Source organism: Anthonomus grandis, chromosome 13 (assembly GCF_022605725.1).
Source record: "Anthonomus grandis grandis chromosome 13, icAntGran1.3, whole genome shotgun sequence".
Taxonomy (NCBI): Eukaryota; Metazoa; Arthropoda; class Insecta; order Coleoptera; family Curculionidae; genus Anthonomus; species Anthonomus grandis.
Window position 1 is genome coordinate 5,652,184 of NC_065558.1, and position 23,530 is coordinate 5,675,713.

The following is a 23,530-nucleotide window of genomic DNA, read 5'->3' on the forward strand; positions in this document are numbered from 1 at the left end:
AATCGTTGTACTCCAAAAAGTGTTCATAGCACAGCAATTTAAGGCATAAGTGGCATGAGCTCAATACTTCTTTCTTGCAATAAGTCGCCTCACAAGTCTGTACGTACGTAGGATCTTCGCGATCGGAGATGTCCCCTAAATAACTACTTAAATAATTGCTCTTCATTTCCTCAGAATCATGGCCGTCGTCTTCCAATACTCCCCCAGACAAAAATACTGTACTGCTTTGGTCCTGTAATAACGTTTGCTCTATATTTATTTGATGAGCTTGCATGGAACCTGAAAGGAAGAAAGGGTAAATTACTTATTTATAATAATGTGATACAAACATTTCAAAATATAAGAATAGTCGGTACCTTCATCTGAATTAAATTCGTTTTCTAAATCAGTTTGTTTGTTTTGCTTTTGCTCATGCTCTAGAACTGGCACGTCTTGCGTTGAGGAATACGCTTTCTTTGGGGATACTGCAATCAAAAGAACATCTTAATTGTTGAAACATCTTTAACTTTAACATCTTTAAACTTTACTTGGTGTTTGTTATTCAACATGCCAAAATGTTGTTGCAAATTTTTACTTACTTAAAAGTTGAAGGGGGAGCGGACAAATTATGGCTCACAGTGTATAAAATTACATATGTAAGTATTCACAAGTAGCATACTTAAGTTTTAGTCTAATAATGATATAAATAATATAATAAAAGACACATTATAGTTTATACAACTTACCGTCTTTTATGTTATATTGTGCAGAATTATTTATCTCCAACTTTTTTCTTTTTACTACATATTGTACAGGAACATCCTTTTTATTATCACTTTCTTCACGTCCTTGTTTCATTAACTCTGCTAACGGAATGTTTTCAGAATAATCGTCACTATCCAAAATTTCTTCTGTTTCCATATCCAAAACAGTGCCGGTGTACCACTTTTTCACGTAAAACATTTTTACTTTACTTCCCACTTTAATTTTTTTGTTGCCTATAATCTTAAGCTCACTAGATCGCACCGTATTTTTAGTACCATCTTTCCACTGCACGAGTACATCCATAGCGTACTTTTTATTTTGAATATTACACAAAAAATAACACGTTAACTAAAGAAAACCCATTATCTAGCGCTAAACCGTAACCAAGCACATACTCAATCGAACTAAGCGCGTTGCGTCTTCGGTCACTCCTAGGAAAACAAAAATATGCAAGTATTGACAAGAAAATTCTGAGATAAGCCGAATAGTGTAAGTCGACACCGACATTTAATCAATTTCACAAAGTGGCTTAACTGAGATACGCCTTAGAATGACCAGTAATATGGAGAATTCTAAATTTTACAAAGAGGCGTAACTTAAGTTAAGTCTGTTTGTAAAATTGTACCTTATAATAAATCTAGATACGCCTGTCAGTTAATATGCTGTAAGTCAGAACGTAGAGAGGATCGAGTTACGCCACTTCGTGATATTGTGCGCCGTGTAATGTGGTATGTAAAAACGGGCTTAACTCAATTTCGCGTTTTTTCGAGTTACGCCACTTCGTGATATTGACGACGGATTGTCAGTCAATTCTGAGCGTTTCAATTTGAAAAAAGCAAAGTTTCCATTACGTAATGCCTCACACATTCAATCGTTTTCCTGATCGTTGGATTGGCAGAGGAGGACCTCAAGTTTGGACACCGAGGTCACCAGACTTAAATCCATTATTGCTTCTGGGGGTGGATGAAAGCTCTAGTGTACGAAACACCAGTAGAAACCGTAGAAGGAGTCCATAATTAAATGCTTCAAATATTAAAAACAATCCTCAAGCAATTAAATGTGCAACACGAGCGCTTAACAAACGTACTGCAGCTTGCCTTGAAGTTGGTGGAGGTATTTTCGAAAAATTTTAAATTAGTGGAATTTTGTTTTTTACTAGTTTTTGTATGTGTTGCTTTTAAAATAAAAACTTACAAAAAAACTTCAAAACCGATTATTTGAGGTTGAGAATCGGATTAAAACATATGGGTTAATTTATCTTATTTTGATCTTCTGAACATGTTCCCAAAACATTTCCCTTTCCTCCCGAAACACCCTCTATACTTTGGCTAGAATTAGAAGTGCTATTAATATTTAAGGATTTCAATCAATTTTATATTTTTTGTTGAAATAAAGGCCCTCTTTACGTTCCTCAGTGCTTATTTTCGAAGTGGTTTATACTTCCTAAATGCTGCATGAATCTTTAGTATTTTTTTTATATTTAGAAAGAGCCTTCCGACTTATTTTCATTATGAGCCTAATATTAGGGGTAATCCAATCCGAGGAGCTGTGCTTTGGTAAATCTAGACTCTTTTAATGAAACATCAAAATCAATGTATGACCTCATTTCGTTTACAACATCTAAATAATAAATTAAACCTCATTGAACATAAGTCGAGGAAAAAATTATCTAAAATAAAGTCGGAGTAATCGTGATAAGTTTAAAATGGCAATTAATAACAGTAAGTGAAGATCTGAGATATCTTCCATCTTAATAGTCTCAATTTTATAGAACAATAGTTGTGCTGTATTTGTTCTTATTAAATAAATAGTTTTAACACATTTATTAAATAAATGTTCTTATTAAATGGAACTGCAATATGAACAAACTCTAAAACGAGAATCAATAAGTTGTGTTAACTTATATTTGATTAACAAACAAAACAGTTGATTCAGACGTCGCAACGTCATAAAATCCGTACCGAAGAAAAACTATCATTGCAAGTTATATATAATAGCAAGTTATAAGTTATAGTAGAAAACTAACCACAGTATTCTTCAAGAAATCACTGACTTTATCTAGCAAGGTCTATATAGAAATCTGAAATATAAAATTTAACCCTTTACATTCACACTTGTCCAAATTTATTCAAATTTGCATCACTGCTGTAATGTTTTTTGAATCTTAAATTTAAGAGAAGTATTTACCCCGCTATTGCGAGCATCTCTATCCTTTCTGATAAGATAATATAAGTAAGTTCATTATCATATAATAATTTAATTATTTTTTGTGACTCTTACTTCTAAAATTCTGCTAATCATGCTTTTCTGGTCCAATTCATCTATACTGGCCGCCAGTTCTGGATAACATATCATATGCAGCAATCGTTGTGCTTGCGAGTGAGTTAGTAGATCGTCGAGTAAATTGTCGCTGTCGCAAAGCTTCTCCGGATGACAAAGACACCTAAAAAAAAGGGTAAACGATTAGGCAAATATTTTGTATAAAAGGATGAAATTTACCTGTCCAGGACCCACTGTTGCGAACAGATTTCCCTTAAAACGTGATTGGCGAACGCGGATAAAGAAGCGGTGGCCTCCGGGTGACCGGAGCTTATTTGTCTGCAAAAAAGTTCGTTTCGTTTAGGCTCTAATTGGGTTCGGGTGGCGGCAGTTCACATTAAATGAATCGATCCCTGGTTGCGTGAGATTTATGTGAAAAGCCCAAGTTTTAGTTGAGAGAGAGAGAAAGAGAAACAAAAAACGTGTTTTCGATTTGTACAAAATGTAAAATAGCAATTTATACTTTTGACACATGTTCTAGGAAGGACGTTTCCGACTTAGTGATTCAAAAGTAGTGAATCACTAGTTTATAATGCTCTGTAGCGTAGTATAGTATGTAGTGATAAATAAACACATTTCTCAAATACATATTATACTGCAGTGCAGAGACGCCGAGTTCTATGGTGCTCTGTGCTGTAGTATAGTATTTAAATAGGCACCCCGGATATGGGATCCCTCTGACCTAAATTCGAGTGAAAAGTTAACAAAATACTTCAAATTTTAATATTTAATTATTCACAAGCGAAAATATTGAGAAACGGCGAAGCAAATATGTTTTATCTGTTAAGCGAGGTGTCGGTCATTTATTTGACCTATTTCCGGCTTTAATCAAATTGTTAGGACAGAAAGGTTTAACTATTTATTTACATACTAAAAAAAATTAACTCCCCTGATATCCATAAACTAAAGACATATAATTAATTGTAGAACGTTGAATATTTAATAATGTTTGTATTTAGAACCGAATTAGTGGACGTGGCTTATGCAAGAATTACACTTATTTTCGATCACAGTGCTATTTTACATTTTGCCCTTACAATAACCACCAAATTAGAATTGTGCTCCCTATGACAAGAAAAAATGGGTGAACAATGAATTTATGTTTATTTACACAGTTACTATACAAACATGACAACGTAAAAATATCTCGTACACATGGAGATGTTAGAACAATAACTAGCACTTGACAAGTTTTTGGAAGGGGAGGGCCAAAAGCACAAAAATCGATTAAAAACAAATCACAAAAGCACAAAAAGCGTAAGGGGACAGGTAGGGCGAGACTCACACACCATTTTTAAAAATTAATTATTAACAAAAAAAAAATGAAAAACAAAAAAAAATAAATCGAACGTATGACAAACCTATGTGACGTCCGGGAGCCGCATACGTCGATGTTAACCCTGTAGAGACAGGATTGTTAATGAAACAAACAAAAAAAAATAAAAATCAGCTTTTTAGTGTAGACTATTCAGCTCTAATTGTGTTAAAGAAAAAAAAAAGAATTATTGTTGCGAGTGAAATTTGTGGAATAAAAATACTTACGGCAGATCCAAGTTGGGACCGTCCACTCCGCTATGTAAGTCGCTGGTGCCTAAAATGTTTGATAAACTCTGTTCTGTACCTTGTTTGGCTGTAGCGTCACCTACTATGAGTACAGCCTTAAGAACTGCCAGTACCGGACCTAGAAATTAAATCAGTTTAACTTAGGGGAAACTGAGGGAAGAAATTCAAGAATCATTTACTTGCCAAGGAAAAATGTTACTCACTAAGTTACAATGCTATTTTTCTAGCAAATAGGTATGCATGACGATTTCAACAGTACCGATACATTAATTAACCCACTTTAAATAAAAAAGGGCTTATATGATGCACCATCTTTAGAAGATATATTTTAATTTAAATACATCAAATATTTAGAGCAGAAAGAGACAAAAAAAAGCTAATGAGAGTTACTTAAAAAAAATATATAATATTTCTATATATTTTTTAAATCTATAAAAAGTGTAATTTTTTGAATAAGCAGGTAAAGTATACTACACTGGTGGCCAAAAGTAGATTGACACATTCCATTTTTATGGATATATTTTATCTGAAGCAAAGGAAAAACCGGTTGAGCTTATTAGTGTTTAGGAATGTAAACAACATAGTTTGAAGAAACAAATTCCGTAGATTTTTATTGCTTGCACTTTTTCTCAATATTTTTTTTATCAAATTCCAATAATTTTGTTTGACTACTAGGTGGCCAAAATTGCATTGACAAACAACATATTTATTTAGTCTCCGAGTTTTATGCGTTGGTTTCTGTTGATTTCACTTTCCTTACTATTAGTTTTGAAAAATATTCACAATGCCACGTGGTATAACTTTATCGATCGATATTAAGATGCGAATAATCGACGATTACCGGAAAGGGGTTAAACAGGCGGATATTGCTCAAAAATTTTCTCTTTTGAGGGCAACAGTACTGCCGTCCTTAGTTAAAACATCCTAACTCGCAAATCGATGCTGAGAAAATTGAGATTTTATGAAAACTAATATGCAGTCCTCATGTTTTGAAGTAATTCCCTGATTTTTTTTATATTCTTAGAAATTTGCTTTTTACATTTGTGGGTAAAGTTTAATAAGGGACTAGATTCAATATTTGGTGAAATTTTAGAAAAAAAAAGTTAGATAGGACTTTTTAACTTAGTAAGGTAATTATAATAAAAAAAAATATATATATATATTTGGACTGATTTTTATTAAAGACACAGGAGTTACATTTCAAATTAACATTATAACTAAATTACTCACTAATAAAACATTCGAAAATTAAATAAAAGGATGAAAGTAAATCATGAAATCATTATGAATGGAAATCAGTGACTCAAAAAGTGCTTTACTCTTACTGGAAATCTACATTTTCTTTATGGTTAGTATCATTATTTTGGGAAACGGCTAATTCCTCCAGAATATCATTCGGTTCGATCAGATTCGATCAGATCTTGTTTTCTTTTTAATTTTACACCTCGACATTGTGTTCGGCAACAAGGTTTTGGTTCTTTCGAAAAGGCATTTTTGTACAACACATTTTATCCCCTTTTAAAGTGCAAATGTACCATATTCTGCAAGTAAGTTTTGGGAACATTTTTTTGAAGCTCTAACTTGGATGAACAATCTTTTCATTCAAAAAAGTTTTGTATGTTCATCTCTTTTACATGGACCTTAGATGAGTCTTTTGCCTTTTCTACAGCCGATTTAATATCATTAAAATCGAATACCTTACCGTACCTTTTCAATAATTGTTCTGTCACCAGATTGAAAGTATTTTATTTCCGAATTCTCCAGTTCAGTCTCTATAGAGTTTACAACGTAAAGAAAAAAAAATAAAGCCCAATTTTTGTTTTGAGCTGCACAGTCGTCAAGCCGGATCGTAACATAAGTCTCTGTTATATAAATAAAAAGTTTAAATTAAATTTTTCTTATTTCGACCCGCAACCCCTTTGTGCCATATTATTGCCTAGCCACTTGCCTAGCACTTTTCGAATATGCCCCTACTGGCACAAATGAATATTCTACAAATGGAATGCTACTTGTAATGGACATTTTAACTTAGAAAAAGATCGATAGGACATTTTAATTTGGGATTATCATCTTTTCTGCACATCGAACAATATATTTAGGTGAATTTAAGGCATAAAAAATGTAGTTAGGACTTTTTAATTTAGCCAAGGAGGTACCATTTGATAGGTCAATAAAATGTAATAAACCAAAAAAAGAGAATTTTGTAGTTAGGACGTTTTAACTAAGGAGGGCAGAGTAAGTCAAATAATAAACATTTTTAATCTCCGTGGAAGTGTTGTTCCTCTAAAAAAAAAACTGCCGACCAAAAAAGACCACTAGTCATGTTAACAAATTAATTTTGAAAAAAGCAAAACTTGACCCATTCGCTACTTCAAAAGAAATCAAGCAGCATTTGGAAGAAGAAGAAGCTGTGGGTTCAGTTAGTTGTCGTACCATTAGAAGGAGACTTCAATATAGTGATTTAAAAACAAGACGCCCTGCAAAGAAACCACTGCTAAGTTTAAAAAACGTACGGGCGCGATTGAGCTTTGCTCGAGAACATAGTCACTGGACAGTCTCCGAGTGGAAAAAGGTTACTTTTAGTGATGAAGCAAAGTTCAATTTTATTAATTCGGATGGCAAAAGATATGTTAGGCGTCCTGTGAACCAAAGGTATGTTCCTAAATATACGGTGTCCACAGTCAAGCATGGAGGTGGTTCCGTGACATACTGCAGAATGTTATGGTAACCCAAGAAAAAATTAATGTTATCAAATGGCCGTCGCAGTCACCGGACCTAAATCCGATCGAGAACATTTGGGATTACATTGATCGGTAATCAGGTCAATGCCCAAAAGGTTGGTGGAAGTGAGAATAAATTAGAGGCTATGCAACGCATTACTGAATAAAACCCTTTAAATTTTCTATACTTATTTTTATTTTAGTCAGCTTTGAATTTGTCAATTTAATTTTGGCTACTTGAAAATTGTTTAGTTTTTTAATTATTTTTATATAGAATTGGGTATTACGAATAAATAGTTTAAAAATAATTAAACATTACAAATAGGCTCCGTTGTTTTTTAATCAGGTACTATCCCACCGAATTCACCATTTTCTAAACCGTGATATAAACAAATTTGAAAAATAAGTAGTTGTCAATCTACTTTTGGCCACCAGTGTATATTTGAATGTAGAGTGTTGTGGGAGTGATCACAAATACTAAATAGTTCTTTTAGAAATTGACGAAAACAAAGAAAAACACAAAGTAACAACATATAATTATCATCATATATTGTTTTTTTAGGTACGGTGGATGCCCAGTTTTGATTATGCGATAAATGAAATAGTATAAATGATATTTTTGTTTATTTTCCATATTTAAATAAAAGTGGAGAATAAGGAAAGGAGTTATGCAACTTCAGAAATCTTATACAGGAATTTTGCAGTTTTTGGATAAAATTAGAGACTGCACCAGTAATTGCATTATTATAAACTACATTGCAATAGTCAAACATGGATAGTACTAATGTATTATTACATAAAAAGTATTTAGTTTTGGCTGAAATGCTCAACTTTATATTTACACGGCCTAAGAAGCTTTAGCTGCTATCAATTTCGGCTTAATCTACTACTAGCATATATGTATTTTGGATTTTTAGGTTATTCCATGCTACTTCAAGTAAAATTTTATTGTATCCTAAGAAAAGAGCACGTGATTTATTAGCATTCAATTTTAGATTGTGATTTTCAGCATATTTAAATATATATTAAATTGTGTTCGAGAAAGAGGTAAGAAATTGGAACAAAATGCCATATACAGGTGTGAATTAAGTCAATTTTGTTTCCAAGATCCTAGAATAGAGCCTTCTGGTACTTCTGTAAATAAAGAGGTACATATATGACGATATTATGAGAATCACAAAATTCTATTATCTTCTAAAATTTTGGAAACAACCGGTAGAATACTAATAGGCCTTAAATCTTTAAGTTTCTTTGGGTGGGCAACTTTAGGTTGACTATATCTATTCTCCACAAGTCAAGAAATGTATTTTCCAAAATTAAATCTCTTATAAAAAGAGCATATTCTCCAACATTGGTACCAAAATTGGTATTGCTTAAACTCATCAGTTTTACTAGGGTTGATTTATCCATTAATCTAGGAATAAATTTATTATTAATCATGTTAAAGTTAATATTATTCTGGTAAAAATTAATGAGGTCTTTTGAAGTGCTATCAGGTAAATTATTACAATGAGCAAAGTAGCATTAAATATATCTTTTAGAATCATTTAAAGTAGGATGAATTTTAGAATTAGTACAATATTTAATTTTTTTTAAGTATTCCAAAATTGTTTAACCTGTATGAAATCAGCATTATTTTTACGGATAATTCGATTTTTAGTAACATCTCTTAAATTACGGTAGTAATTCATACAATTTGCTGTTTTATACTTTAAATAATAAGTAATTTAATGCTACTTGTGATCCATGGAGTATATGGCATGTCCGGTAATTTTTTGAACTCAAATAGTGTATATTTATTAATTAGATATCTGACTGTAAGTAACTGAAAATCTTCTTGTTTAAAGAGAGTATTGCTGATAATATTATTATAGTTTATATACTTTAGATATTTCATTTTGTTTTAGGTAATGTATTGAAAGTGGAATAAACCAAAGAATGAGATTATATCTGAAATAGGTAGAAAAGCTTTTTTTTTTAATACTAAATTTATGATTTGTAACTATTAAATCTAGAAGACTAGAATTATTATTATATGTATAAAATTGAGTCGCCTTATTCACATGCCCTAAAAATCCTGTTACCTAAATCACCAGCAAGAATAACCTTATCATAGAGATTAACGGTGATTGTTAAAAAATTTTAAAAAAATCAAAAAATTATAAGTGGAGTGAGGAAGATACAGATATTCAGATAAAATATTCTGCTTATGAAATCTAAATCTAACACCAATCAATTTGCATGTCTCAGTAAACATGCCATAATTAGGGCTTTTACAGAAATGCCCTTAATCCAAAGAAAGTTAGGGCCATTTAATTCTATACGCACTCGAACAAGGCTATGTCAAAGCCATGTTTATGATAACACTAAAATATGAAATTTCAAGTTCATCAACAAAGTTAGCCATAGTTAAGGAGAAAAGAAATTACAATTGTAAAAATCTTAAAATACATAATTTACCTCTCTCTAAAAAAAAATAACAGACTCTCATTAACAGATAGACAAAAGAACAACTTACCCACATCGATATTCCTATGAGCGGCAGCCAACAAATGTCTATCGCAACTCAATCTGACTCCTAGGGGCAATCGGGGGGATGTCAGGGGCGGCGAACCAACGGAATATAGCCCGGGCTGTGGCCCCTCTGCTGTCCTAAATAACCTCAACAACAGATGGCACGTTAATCGCATACCAGCTTCCGCCAGTCCAGAGGAAGAGTCAAGTGACTTAACCTAGATTGTTTCTTATTAAATTATGTTAGTTTAGGCCATTATCAATTTACCTTTAATAAGCTCGGTAAAGCGACGGTACGCACAAAATCTTCCAAAGAAAAACAGTGTCTCGCTATCAGTATGCACGTGAACACCGCCAACGAATTATGAATGCTTACATCCTAAAAAAAAAAACGATTTATTGTTTAGAAACGATCAAAGAGGTTAGTGGTACCTCGATTTTGATCTCGTTCAAGACGTCTTTGTAGTATTCGGGTGGTGATGTGGGGCTGCAAAGGCCCAACAGAACCCCGAGCCACTCGGACGCCAACGAGTTGCAGCAGGCGGTCATTTCCGCACACATTATCGCCAAATCGTTTAAACGTTCGTTATCGTTGATCCTGTCGCTGTCCGGATCTTTGCAGCATACGCGGATTATCGCGTTACACACGAAAGAATATCTGAAAGAACAGTAAAATCAATAAAACAATCCTTTACTCTTCTTATGTTTTTAACATCATTGCCATGAAGATTAATTGAGCTGTTATGTATAGAATGCGTGAATATAGTATAGGTAATATTGAGTTGCAACATTTTGAAGTACACTGTGTCCCATTTTGGATGAGACTGCAGGGTATCTCTGTCATTTTTTAAGATAGAGCTTTACGGTTTTCGCGACCCTGTATCACTTTTTTGTAAAACTTTTAAAGCCACAAACAGAAATATTCTAACTACTTTTGTTCCTGAAATACAGGGCGAAAACGAAAATGTTCACTTTTGGAGATGTTATTATTTCTCAGGCCCTGTATAAGATAAAATAAAAATGAAAACTGCTTATAATAGATATTTTTACATAAAAGTCAGTGGCGTATTTAATTTTTTTTTCTAATGCACTGTTTTTTCTAATGCACAAAGTTGGTATTTTTTAAATGGAACATTCTGTATATTTTAACGTCAAATTTTTGCATTTTTTTTTCTGAATACATTGATGTATCACAACCTATTCTTTAGTAAATTTTAGCTTCAAAAATCAGAAAAATCCATATTTATTTTTGTTTTTAATAGTAGGCCATGAATTCTTTGACACATGCATAAAAAAATGTTTTGTTTATTGCATTCATGGAAACTAAGTCACAAACAGACTCAATACATATCAATAATGATGGCTGACGGTGAAAATATGGAATTCCAAAATTTTGAAAAGTATGATATTATAAAATGTTTAAACCTTTCTAACGAAAATGTCGAAGCGGCGCAGCAATTATATTTAAATAGGTAAAGCTCTAGCTTATTTTATTTTGTTACAAAATTCAAAAAATAAAAAAGATCTTATTAGGTTTCCAGAAAGACGTCAGCCATCTCGGGCTACGGTATTCCGGTTAAAATCTAATCTTTTAAATTATGGCTGCTATTCAAAACCTAGACAACCCCATGTTGATAGAAATGAAGCTGGCGAAATTAATGTTTTAGCGTGTGTGGAAGCAAGACCCCAAATTTCCTGTAGAATGATAGAGGAAGAGATTCCAAAACAAAAGTGCAAAAAATTTAAAAAAAAGCATAAATTTAAACCGTATAAGATAAATATTATTCAAGAATTGCATCCTGACGATCCGTTTAAACGACTGGAATTTTCTAATTGGTTTTTAACCAAAACTAATGAAGATCCGGATTTTGTAAAAAAGGTAATATGGTCTGACGAATCCCATATAAGCAGTAGTGGCATATTTAATAGGCAAAATACCAGACATTGGTATCAAGAAAATCAACATATTACTTTTGAACGACAGCAACAAGGCCGATTTGGTTTTAGTGTTTCCTGTTTTGTATTGGGCACTAAAATTGTATATACAATTTTTGAGGGTAGCTTAACTGCCCAACGATATCTAAATATATTGCAAAACAATTTGCCAGAGTTGCTGGAGGACATACCTTTAGCCCAGCGACATCAAATATATTTCCAGCAAGATGGAGCGCCCCCTCATAATTCAAGGGTAGTTAGAGAATATTTAAGTGCCCATTTTGATAGACGTTGGATTGGCACACACGGGCCAATCAGATGGCCCTCGAGGTCACCGGACTTAAGTGTTTTGGACTTTTTTGTATGGTCGTACTTAAAAAATAAAATTTATGCAAATCGGCATAATAATATAAATGAACTCCGAGCGACAACTGAAGAAGCATTCATAAACTTACAAAGGCAACCCTTTATAATTTTAAATGCCTTAAGACGAATACAGACTGTATGTGGTTTTTGTATAAGACAAAATGGACAGCAGTTTGAACAGTTTTATTAAATTTATATTCGTTGTTTTTTTTTTTTTTTGGTTTTTGTAATTAATTTTCTAATTTGATTCTTGTAATTACTAATTAGTTTTTAATGTTAAACCTGGTCCGATATATTTTTTTTGTTTTTAACATTTTTATGTTTATATTAATATTTTAAGTTAATGTTTAAAATATAGTTAAATAAACAGGTTTAAATCACATGGCGTTTTAAAAAAGTAATAATTAAATGCATGTGTGTAAGAATTCATGGCCTACTATTAAAAACAAAAATAAATATGGATTTTTCTGATTTTTGAAGCTAAAATTTACTAAAGAATAGGTTGTGATACATCAACGTATTCAGAAAAAAAAATGCAAAAATTTGACGTTAAAATATACAGGGTGTTCCATTTAAAAAATACCAAGTTTGTGCCCAATCTTAAAAACAGTGCATTAGAAAAAAAAATTAAATACGCCACTGACTTTTATGTAAAAATATCTATTATAAGCAGTTTTCATTTTTATTCTATCTTATACAGGGCCTGAGAAATAATAACATCTCCAAAAGTGAACATTTTCGTTTTCGCCCTGTATTTCAGGAACAAAAGTAGTTAGAATATTTCTGTTTGTGGCTTTAAAAGTTTTACAAAAAAGTGATACAGGGTCGCGAAAACCGCAAAGCTCTATCTTAAAAAATGACAGAGATACCCTACAGTCTCATCCAAAATGGGACACAGTGTACACTGATTCATTGAATTGCCATAGTATAGGAAATAAGATGTATCTGTTTTAGTTTTTTGGACTATTCGAGGCTTTTGACGTTTTTTATTACTTCCAGGCATTTCACGTAGATTTTGATGCTTCGCGAGCATTTCAAATTTTAATTCAGGCTTTTGTATCACATTTCATCTGTCAACGGTTCTGACGCATCCAATAGGTTCATCTATCGGTTTTTTATTAAAAGAAAATAATGAAAATCTTCTTCTTTTGGATATTACTATGCAGGGCGCGTAAAGTTTCACTTTTTACACACTAGTGCGTCAAAACATTCAATTTATAATTTGTTAAATGTTTTGACGTTTTTTATCGAAAAGTCGTTTAAGTGCGTAAAGTATATAATTTAATAATTCTGATTTTTTTTAAATATTTTCATCGGTAGTAGATAAAATTTAGTATGTTACGAGTGTGTAAAATCCCCCCAAAACAATTCATGGGAATTGTTTCCCATTCATAAAAAAGGATCATTTTCAAATGCACTTGTTACATAATTAACTATTTTATTTTACTCACCTATTACCGCCGCTCTCGTTCAACTGCTTCGCCCAGCTGCTCTCGATCCTCCCGATCCTCCTCGGGTTCTTAAACACCTCCTGCATAAACAGCGGATTAAACACGTAACTGCTACTGGTCGGCTGTAGCACGATGCTACTGTACAGCGCCTGTTTAATCTTCGGATAAGCATTGCCGAACGGTTCTACGGCGTGCGGTTTTGATTTTAACAGGCTACAGGTCGAGTACAGATCGTAGAGGTGCGCCAGGATACAACGCTCCGCTGAACTACAATCTCCTGGATTCGTCACGTGTTTTACGACTTTGCAAAGGCCTTCGAATACCGCCGAGGTTTGTTCTGGTGATACTGTGGTGTAACATTGCTTTTGGGTTAATAATATTTATGCCGGTGAGAAGAGGTTTTAACTTACGTAATAGGCAACAGTGGTAGCGCCTTAACACACCTACGATATAAAGGCTGAGGCCTGTGGTGTAATTTCTGCTCAATACAGAGTTTTTGCTGTACAGTTGCGTTTCTACTTCGGGTAGTTCCTATGGTAAAATTTATGATAATAATACACTTAGCATGAATAAAGTGACCAGTGAGGAATAAAAGAAATTGAAAATTGATATGGAATTTGCGTTCATTAGGTTAAATAAATCAGAATTTGAGTTAAAGGTGCAAAGGAATCTTGACAAGCTGAAATATGTTTTATATTAATCCAAGCAACAACACACGATGTTTAAATAAACGTTTATTTTTGGTTTATACCAGGTGTACATTTTTGGTTGAACTTAAATATCGGATAAAATGTCTGCATGATATACAGTATTGTGCCTAAATATAGCAACAAGCGATGTTTTCAAAAATATTATTTGCTCCTTTATTTATTCCATATTATTTCTTTACTTTCAAGTACACGCCTCTGTATTATTTATAAATATACCGAGATATCATAAGAATGCCAAGGCAGAGTAAGGAACTTCATGTTCGTTTATTTAAACAATGTGCATGAATATAGCAACATTCTTGTTTCGCATTTATTTTATCAATTAAATATCGATTTACCTGCTGTAAAGTTGTTATTTTTGAATCTCAGAATTAACTTAAAATGGGTCGCTCAAAAACCGTCTCTGGTGATGTAAGAAAAATTATTGTGGAGCATTACGAAAATGGTGTTAGGCAGAGTGTTACGGCTTCACAGGTCAAACGTATCCAGAGTTTGCAAAAAATTTCGCCTTACTGGAACAACTGCACCGGCGCCCATTCCTGGTAGACCCAGAAAAACAAATTTGAGGATGGATAGGCAGCTGCTACGAATTTCCAAAGAAAATCCTTTTTTCTCTTCTTCCCAAATTTTGGCAAAATTAAAAGAGGGTGGAGGAATAAACCTCAGTTCTAGTACCGTAAGGAGAAGATTACTTGATGCCAACTTACCTGCTCGTCGTCCCGCTAAAAAACCGTTACTCTCAAAGAAGAACGTTAAGACTCGTTTTCACTTTGCCCAATCTCATGTCCACTGGTCTGTAGCTGATTGGAAGAAAGTCGTATTTAGTGATGAATCTAAATATAATTTATTCAAGACTGATGGAGTGATGTACGTCAGACAGTCAACAAAGATTAAACAAAAAGTACATTTGCTCCACAGTTAAACATGGAGGGGGAAAAATTCTTGTATGGGAATGTTTCTCGGCTCGTGGCATGGGACCCATAGTAAGAATAGTGGGCAAAATGGATCGTTTCATGTACAAAGACATTCTGCAGACACATTTAGTGCCATATATGGATGAAGTCATGCCAGTAACAGCCATATTTCAGCATGACCACGATCCAAAACATGCTTCTCAATTTGTTAAGAGATGGCTATCCGATGAAAAAATAAATGTATTGGTCTGGCCATCTCAATCGCCAGACCTAAACCCTATAGAGAATTTATGGCATTACATTGACACCAAAATCAGGCACCTAACATGCTCTAATAATGTTGGTATAACAATGACGATATAACAATGACTATATTATGAAATTAATTGAGTCCATGCTAAGACGATGTGCAGATGTTATAAAGGAGAAGGGGTACTACACGAAATATTGAATTGATTTTAATTTAGTTGGGTTATATTTTTTTTCGAATCAAAACTTTTTTTTGTTGCTATATATTTGAATAATAAATTTGCATAAAATAATTTGTGTTTTATTTATTATGATACAAAAAATATGATAATATGAAAATATAAACAGGCTCTAACTATTCTTGTAAATAATATATAAACCTTACTTATAAAATAGATACTAAAAGATATATAACAGGAAAGTTCAATGTTGCTATCTTTTTGCACAATACTGTATATACGCTGAGGAATTTAAAATAATTTTCTTCTAAAAAAAAAAAACGTTTTTCATTAAACCTACCCCGCTCCTTAGGCAAGAATTGGTCATAATAATTCCTCCCTCTTGATCAACGGTTTTGCTTTAACTAAATAGAGATATAAAATATACGACAGAAATGTTTACCTTTAAAATTTGAATGCAAACGTCAATAAGTCCATAAATATTCAAGGCGAGCTCCATCAAATCGAATAAGAAAGCGACATGCTCCTGCACCGGCAAATAATTCGAATTTCCTGTAGCAAACGAATTGAGCATTTCTATAACGGTCACGCTGCACTGCCAAGTGACGACGTGTTGGTCGAAATAACTCAGACTCTGGCACTTTTGGGTCGTCGCTTCGAAGTTGAACTCGTTTCTCGAGTGTTTTTTAACCTAAACGGGTGAAAAAAATGTTTTTATTCATGTCAAAGGGGTTTGAAGAAAAATCAAAATTTCACTTGTTTTAAAAAACTTTATAACTTCTTTACTTTTAGAGGTGGCGATTTGATTCAAAGATTCACAAGTTCTTTCACCAATAAAGCAACTTTTATGTATTACGCATAGTTTTTGAGAGAAATTAAAAATGTCACTTTTTTGCCAGTTTTTCAAAAAACTTTATAATTTCATTGCTGCTCACATGTACCCCCATCTATACAGAATAAGATGCTGATCCTTAAGGGTCTTAATCCTTAGACGATTTCAAGAAGAAAAGTTTAAATACAAATATGTCCTAAACCCCTTAACTATTGAGCTACAGGGTGTTAAATTCCCATTTTTTTCAAAGAAAAAAAAAGAAAAGTATGCAAGCATGCAAAATGATTTGCACAAACTAAGGGCAACAACAAAATTATTTAAAGGCCTGAAATAGACTAACTGGGATAATTTATATCCTCAGGATATCGAAGAATTTTTTTTAGGTACAGTAATGGCCAAAAGTGGTTAGACAAATGGTATTTTTTAAAAAATCAAAGGAAATAAAAAATCTATAATAAAGATATTTAAGTTTATTATGGGCAACATAAACATGTATAAAAATAATAAAACATTCTTTAGAAACAATCACCTAGTTTGGTAAATAATAAGAAATAACTAAATATACGCTGGACAAAAGTAGATAGACAAATTTAAAAAATAACCAATACTCTTTTTTTTTCGAAGATCCATCTGTTGCAACCATTCGAATAATTCACCTTTATTTGAATAGTTTGTATCCCTAATATCACGATCTACAATTTCTCATAAATTTTCGATAGGATTAAGATCGGGTGACTGGGATGGCCATTTTAAAACTGGTATTTATTCTTTCTGAAAAATTGCTTCATAATTTTGGAGGAATGCTTCGGGTCATTATCTTGCTGGAATTAGAATCTCAATAGTAAATTATCTTCGACATAGGGCAACATAGCATCTCTGAGAATATCCCTGTACATAAACCTGTCCATTATGCCCTCTATGCGATGTAACGGGCCCATTCCATAACCTGAGAAGCAACCCCAAACCATCGCTGATCCACCTCCATGCTTAACTGTGGGTTTTGTGTACTTGGGATTCAAACGCTGGCCAGAAGGACGTCTAACATATTGAATTCCATCGGAATTAAACAAATTAAACTTCGATTCGTCGTTCCAGCAAACACGTTTCCATTCATGATTTGTCCAGTGTATATGCTGACGGGCAAATTCCAATCGGGCTAAGCGATTCTATTTTGAAAGCAATGGTTTTTTGTTGGCCTACGTGCAAATAGATTCTCTTCTACCAACCTTCGTCTTACAGTTCTTGAGGACACATTACAAATCCCTAGAGCCTGTAATTCTATCTGAATTTGACGAAAAGTCATGAAAGGGTTATTCTGGCTAATGTCCATTTTTTTTGGTCGACCAGACTTATTCTTTGGCTCTAATGATCCTGTCCTTTCATATCTTTTGATAATTGCCCAAACAGCTTTTCTTTTAACATCAAATCTACGAGCAATATCAATTTGGAGATCACCCGCGTGATATGCATTAATAATGCGTTGTCTTAAATCAAGAGAGAATCTAATTCCGCGTGGCATGTTGCACCTTGAGTTAAAGAGAAGCAATACTATACTAATTTTATTTTATAAATATCTAGACAAAAAAATAATTCCAAAATTGTTTTTGTCTATCTACTTTTGACCAGCTATATTTATATTATTGCTTTATCTGATTGCAAGAAAAATATTTAACTGAAATTTATTGGTATCTTTTTATAGACCGCCTTACAAATAACAATGATTTAAAATCTAGGGGACCTGTGGGTAAATATATTATATGAAAATAATACTTTGTCTATCTACTTTTGGCCACTACTGTATATGTAGTAATTTTGTATCTCTTACAAGCAACTGAACATCGATGATTACATTTTAGAGATTTTTTAGAATTAAAGATTACAATATTTTGCAGTTTATAATTTTTTCCAGGGAAAAGATTTGTTTCTTCTAGGCAGTTGATAACATTTTTCTTATATGAATATCAACTGCCTAGAAAAGGCAAAAAAATAAAAATACCCGCCTGAAAGAACTAAAAAAAGCGTTAATTATGTCTTCCAGGCAACTGAAGATATTTGTCCATCCAGACATCAACTGCCTGAAAGAAAAAAAAATTACTTCAACTGCCTGGAAGTCGTAAATTACTTCTTTCAAACATTAACTGCCTGAAAGACAGATTTAATAAAATAAAGAATGAGAATTATCCATTTTTATCTATTCCAGGCACTTAAATGTTACTCTTAGCTTGTAAAAGTCATTTTGTATAATTGGGAGACACATAAAATATTTTAACTTTTTTCTCTGAAAAAAATGGAAATTTTAACATTTTGGCGCCCAACAATACGGAATAAGTAATTTTTCATAATTTCATTACTGCTGGAGATCGCGGCGTGATTCAAAGATTTACACGTACCCCCGTCAATAAAGCAAGTTTTATGTATCAGTAAAAAGATTTGGGAAACGCATAGTTTTTCACAAAAATAAAAAATTCGCGCTTTTGTCATTTCTAGGTTTTAGGTGATTTTCAAAAAACCTCATAATTTCTTTGGTCGGAGATAGAGATGTGATTCAAAGATTCACACGTACCCCAACCAACAAAGCAACTTTTATGTATTTGTAAAAAAAAATGGGAAATGCATAGTTTTTGAAAAATACCAAAATTTCAATTTTTTGCCATTTTTAAGTTTCAGGTGATTTTCAAAAAAAGTCATAACTTCTTTGCTGTTAGAGATAAAGACGTGATTCAAAGACTCATACATGCCCCAACCAACAAAGCAACTTTTATGTATTTGTAAAAAAAATAGGGAAATGCATAGTTTTTGAAAAATACCAAAATTTCAATTTTTTGCCATTTTTAAGTTTCAGGTGATTTTCAAAAAAAGTCATAACTTCTTTGCTGTTAGAGATAAAGACGTGATTCAAAGACTCATACATGCCCCAACCAACAAAGCAACTTTTATGTATTTGTAAAAAAAATAGGGAAATGCATAGTTTTTGAAAAAAATCAAAATTTCACTTTTTTGCCATTTTTACGTTTCTGGTGATTTTCAAAAAAACGTCATAACTTCTTTGTTGTTAGAGATAAGGACGTGATTCAAAGACTCATACATGCCCCAACCAACAAAGCAACTTTTATGTATTTGTAAAAAAAATAGGGAAATGCATAGTTTTTGAAAAAAATCAAAATTTCACTTTTTTGCCATTTTTACGTTTCTGGTGATTTTTAAAAAACGTCATAACTTCTTTGTTGTTAGAGATAAGGACGTGATTCAAAGACTCATACATGCCCCAACCAACAAAGCAACTTTTATGTATTTGTAAAAAAAATAGGGAAATGCATAGTTTTTGAGAAATATCAAAATTTCACTTTTTTGCCATTTTTACGTTTCTGGTGATTTTCAAAAAAAGTCATAACTTCTTTGCTGTTAGAGATAAAGACGTGATTCAAAGACTCTAACATGCCCCAACCAACAAAGCAACTTTTATGTAGCAGTAAAAAAATTTGGAAAATTCATAATTTTTGAGAAAAATCAAAATTTCACTTTTTTGCCATTTTTATATTTCAGGTGACTTTCAAAAAACGTCATAGCTTCTTTGCTGTTGGAGATAAAGCCGTGATTCAAATACTCATATGTACCGCAACCAATAAAGCAGCTTTTACGTATCAGTTAAAAAAATCCGGAAAACGCAAAGTTTTTTGACAAAAATTAAAATTTCACTTTGCATTTTACAAAAAAAAAAAACGAACGTACCTTTCCTCCTTCAGCCACATCAACGCTAAACTTCTTCGAAAACAATTTGCAAATTTCCTTGGACATTTTCTTAACCGTGTGCCTCGCTTCATCTCTAACTTTTCCCACGCCGTACAATAAAATGTGACGTTGATTACAGTCGTGTTGACTAAAAGGGTCGTCTTGACATAAAGGAAAATGGGTGGTGTACAAGAAATGCCTTGAAGCCTTAATCTGAATAAAGCAAATTTTAGTTTTAAGTAACTGAAACATATCATCCATTATTTCTCCAAGAGACCACACAAAAAAACGTAAAAAACTCTAAGTCTCTAAGTTTTTGTGCCTGTTTCGGTTCTATCGAAGGAACAACAAGGTTGTTAATTGTAATTGTGTGATCTGTGTAGGTGTATGTCTAGGCCTGATGGTGCTCCGATAGGAGCGAAACACGCGTAGCTTTTTAAAAAATTATTATGTATACATATGTTTAATGAGACATATGTTTGCCAACGTTTCAACTTATAATTAATGCATCCTCAGGGCTCCGCATAAAACAGAAGGTCGCAATCGTGTGGCTTAACGATCAACCTACAGAGCCCTGAATGATGAATTAATTAAAATTAGAAACGTTCGTTGGAAATTGTTCTTGAGCAAAACATTACTCTGACCTTATGATCCCCATGTCCAGTTTCCATAGGCACATGTCCCATATTGGGCACGTGAGCGTGGTGTCCGTGGTCATGATCCTTCGGACTATCCGGTATATCCATCGAATTCTGCTGATCCTCCTTAATATTCTGCAAGATTTTATCCAAATCGTTGTCCACGTCCGCGTCGTCGTAGTCCATCGGCTCGATTTTCGGATGATGGACGTTACCCATACTGTCGGAATTGTCCTCGTGCCCAATCAGATCCCCTCGGGCGATCAGGGTGCACATATACGCGTCGTGGGAAAACACGTCCCTACGAATCAGCTCGGAAAACAAGTGCACCAGGTTAGAAAATGCCGTTTTCTTTTGCGGGGTGTCGTCCGGACCGGGCAGGGGGGCGTCTTGATCCAGAAATTTCATTAGGAGCGACTGAAACATCGGAGGACCTCCCGGAACCGAACTGTTGCTATCCTTGTCGTCCCCTTGGGTGGCCTCCGGATTTTCGGAAGGGTTCGTATCCGACTGTCGACGATCTTTCATGAAAAAATCTTATTTAATGAAAGTGGAACATTCGACTGAATTAATAAAAATAAATCCTACTTATATTGTAGAGTGTTTGTTATGTACTCAACGTAAGTTCACCCTCACTACTTCTTCGTACCGTTATAGGACAAAATTCGACAAAAAATGCCTCGGGCACCACTCTAAGTAATTAAAGGAGTTTAGAGTCCCTTCTGGCCTCTTGGGTAAGCCTTTAAACAGTTGTCCAGTTATTAGGAAATCTTATTATTATGAATCTTTATTATTAAAAATAAAATTTGGTTGCTTAAAATGAACGAACAAATCTTTCCTTAAAATCTAACAATCCCCAGTTCCACGAATTTCTATTAACACATGCAGCTATTTAGACAATGGAAATCAAAATACCATAAGATGCCTGCCCATGCCTGCCCTACAAAACACAAAGAAAAATGGGCCCAAACAATAATTTCAAAACAAAATAAAACGAAACCGATACTATAGCAATTGTAATACGCGAGCTTGGAAGCGGCCGGTCAATACGTGGCTCTTACCTAACCCAATTCACACTGTCAACGCCAAGGCGAAATTTAACGTATATATTGAAAATTGAACGGTACTGAAATACGGAAAAATTACTGGTACTTTGCTCGAAAGGTATGGATCTGGTGCCTTTTTATATCCACGGCAGGAATTTAGCAATGCGAATTTTTAAGAAAAATCTTCGGGATTAGCATTCGGGTCAAAAAAATTAATTTGAGGAAACTCAAAGGAAATTGAGTTTTTCATCGCGAAAATGGTATGAATAAACGAGAGAACAGATATTTTAGGTGAAAACCGGGGACAAGTGTTGACTATACGTGCCCAAGAAAACCGGGCTTTTCGGGAAAACTATTGGAAACTGTAACATAGTTTATCATGCTTATGGCACAACAAGTCATGTGCCTTCTTTTAGGAGGCCTTTTTATGGTGTGTACGCTTTAGAACTTGCATAAATGGAGATGTAAACAGTGAATATAAAATATTCGTAAAAATAACTGAAAACATAAACTCTAGTGATGAAAAATTATCGGTTCTAGGCATTCCGTACTCCTCATTGTCCTAAGAATAACGAAGACGGAACGGATCAGAACACAGTTGACGGAGAACTGGCTACAACCCATTAGAAACCTAACCTATACTCGGTACTATCCAGTCTAGAAACATAGATAAAGCTTAAAATACACAACACTTTCTGGTTCAATAATGCCTGGACGAATTCATATTTATATAAAATAAAAACAAAACCTTCGTTACAATACAGCTTAGGGACCCGTGGGTCTATTGGATTATAACTGAATTTTAAGATAGGTCTTGCTTATGCATTAGTATGTAATAAAATTACATTAATATGAGCAACAATTATATGAACGAACAACAAAGAACAATTATACAAGGTGATATACATTTTCAAATATAAAATTTAAAAATTTTAATGGTTTTCTTTCTTTTGCCCATGATATTGCTGTGAAAACAAATAGCTATCACAAAAGTAAGTGTATCAATGGAAAGCATATTAAATGCAGTAGTTTTTGCTGAAAAAAAAGCATGTCCCTATTTACCAAATTTTAGAAAAACGACAACGAACAAGATACCACTAATTTTGCACATTTCCGAAATGTTACATTTAACTTCTGATAACACCCTGTATAAAAAATTACCCAAAAACTTAAATATACTTATCTGATAGCAAATTTAATTCTCTTTCAGATGGAATATCTACATTTTATGTGGTGGTAAGAATAACAGAGATATTCTTGTTTATATGAAAAAAAAAACAAAGAAATTTGATAAAAATCGAAAAATGTTAAATACAGAAGAACTAAGAACTTTTCGAAAAAAATGTTATACGACTTTTTTGTTGCAAATTACTTGTTTAATCACCTCTGAAAGTTTGGCACTTTTTATAGTAGACACTTGTATATATATATAAGCTTTGCATTGCATGGCACATCTGAGATATAGGCAAGACTGTAGGAAAGCATTTGGTTAACTGAAAATGTTGACATTTTCATCCCTATTTATCTACAAAAGCTTGCTATATATGAAAACGAATTATCCAAGCAGTGAGAGGAGACACATGCTGTACTTCCTTACAACAGACTAAAGAGATACCAAACA

General features: G+C 33.2%; 1 protein-coding gene across 2 annotated transcripts in view; it reads right to left on the reverse strand.

Annotated features, from left to right (window-relative positions):
- The window catches only part of LOC126744244 (mediator of RNA polymerase II transcription subunit 12), a 49,939-nt gene that overhangs the window by 16,576 nt on the left and 9,833 nt on the right, over positions 1 to 23,530 (reverse strand). Inside the window, exons 8-19 of one of the 2 annotated variants that reach the window (XM_050451610.1) lie at positions 20,870 to 21,384; positions 20,226 to 20,438; positions 16,107 to 16,355; positions 14,023 to 14,143; positions 13,613 to 13,958; positions 10,293 to 10,518; positions 10,129 to 10,239; positions 9,865 to 10,078; positions 4,606 to 4,744; positions 4,425 to 4,463; positions 3,244 to 3,342; positions 3,025 to 3,187 (exon numbers count right to left, since the gene is read on the reverse strand). In XM_050451610.1, the coding sequence (XP_050307567.1) occupies positions 3,025 to 3,187; positions 3,244 to 3,342; positions 4,425 to 4,463; positions 4,606 to 4,744; positions 9,865 to 10,078; positions 10,129 to 10,239; positions 10,293 to 10,518; positions 13,613 to 13,958; positions 14,023 to 14,143; positions 16,107 to 16,355; positions 20,226 to 20,438; positions 20,870 to 21,384 (2,435 nt within the window). The remainder of the gene's footprint in view (positions 1 to 3,024; positions 3,188 to 3,243; positions 3,343 to 4,424; positions 4,464 to 4,605; positions 4,745 to 9,864; positions 10,079 to 10,128; positions 10,240 to 10,292; positions 10,519 to 13,612; positions 13,959 to 14,022; positions 14,144 to 16,106; positions 16,356 to 20,225; positions 20,439 to 20,869; positions 21,385 to 23,530) is intronic. The other variant, XM_050451611.1, reaches the window with a different exon arrangement.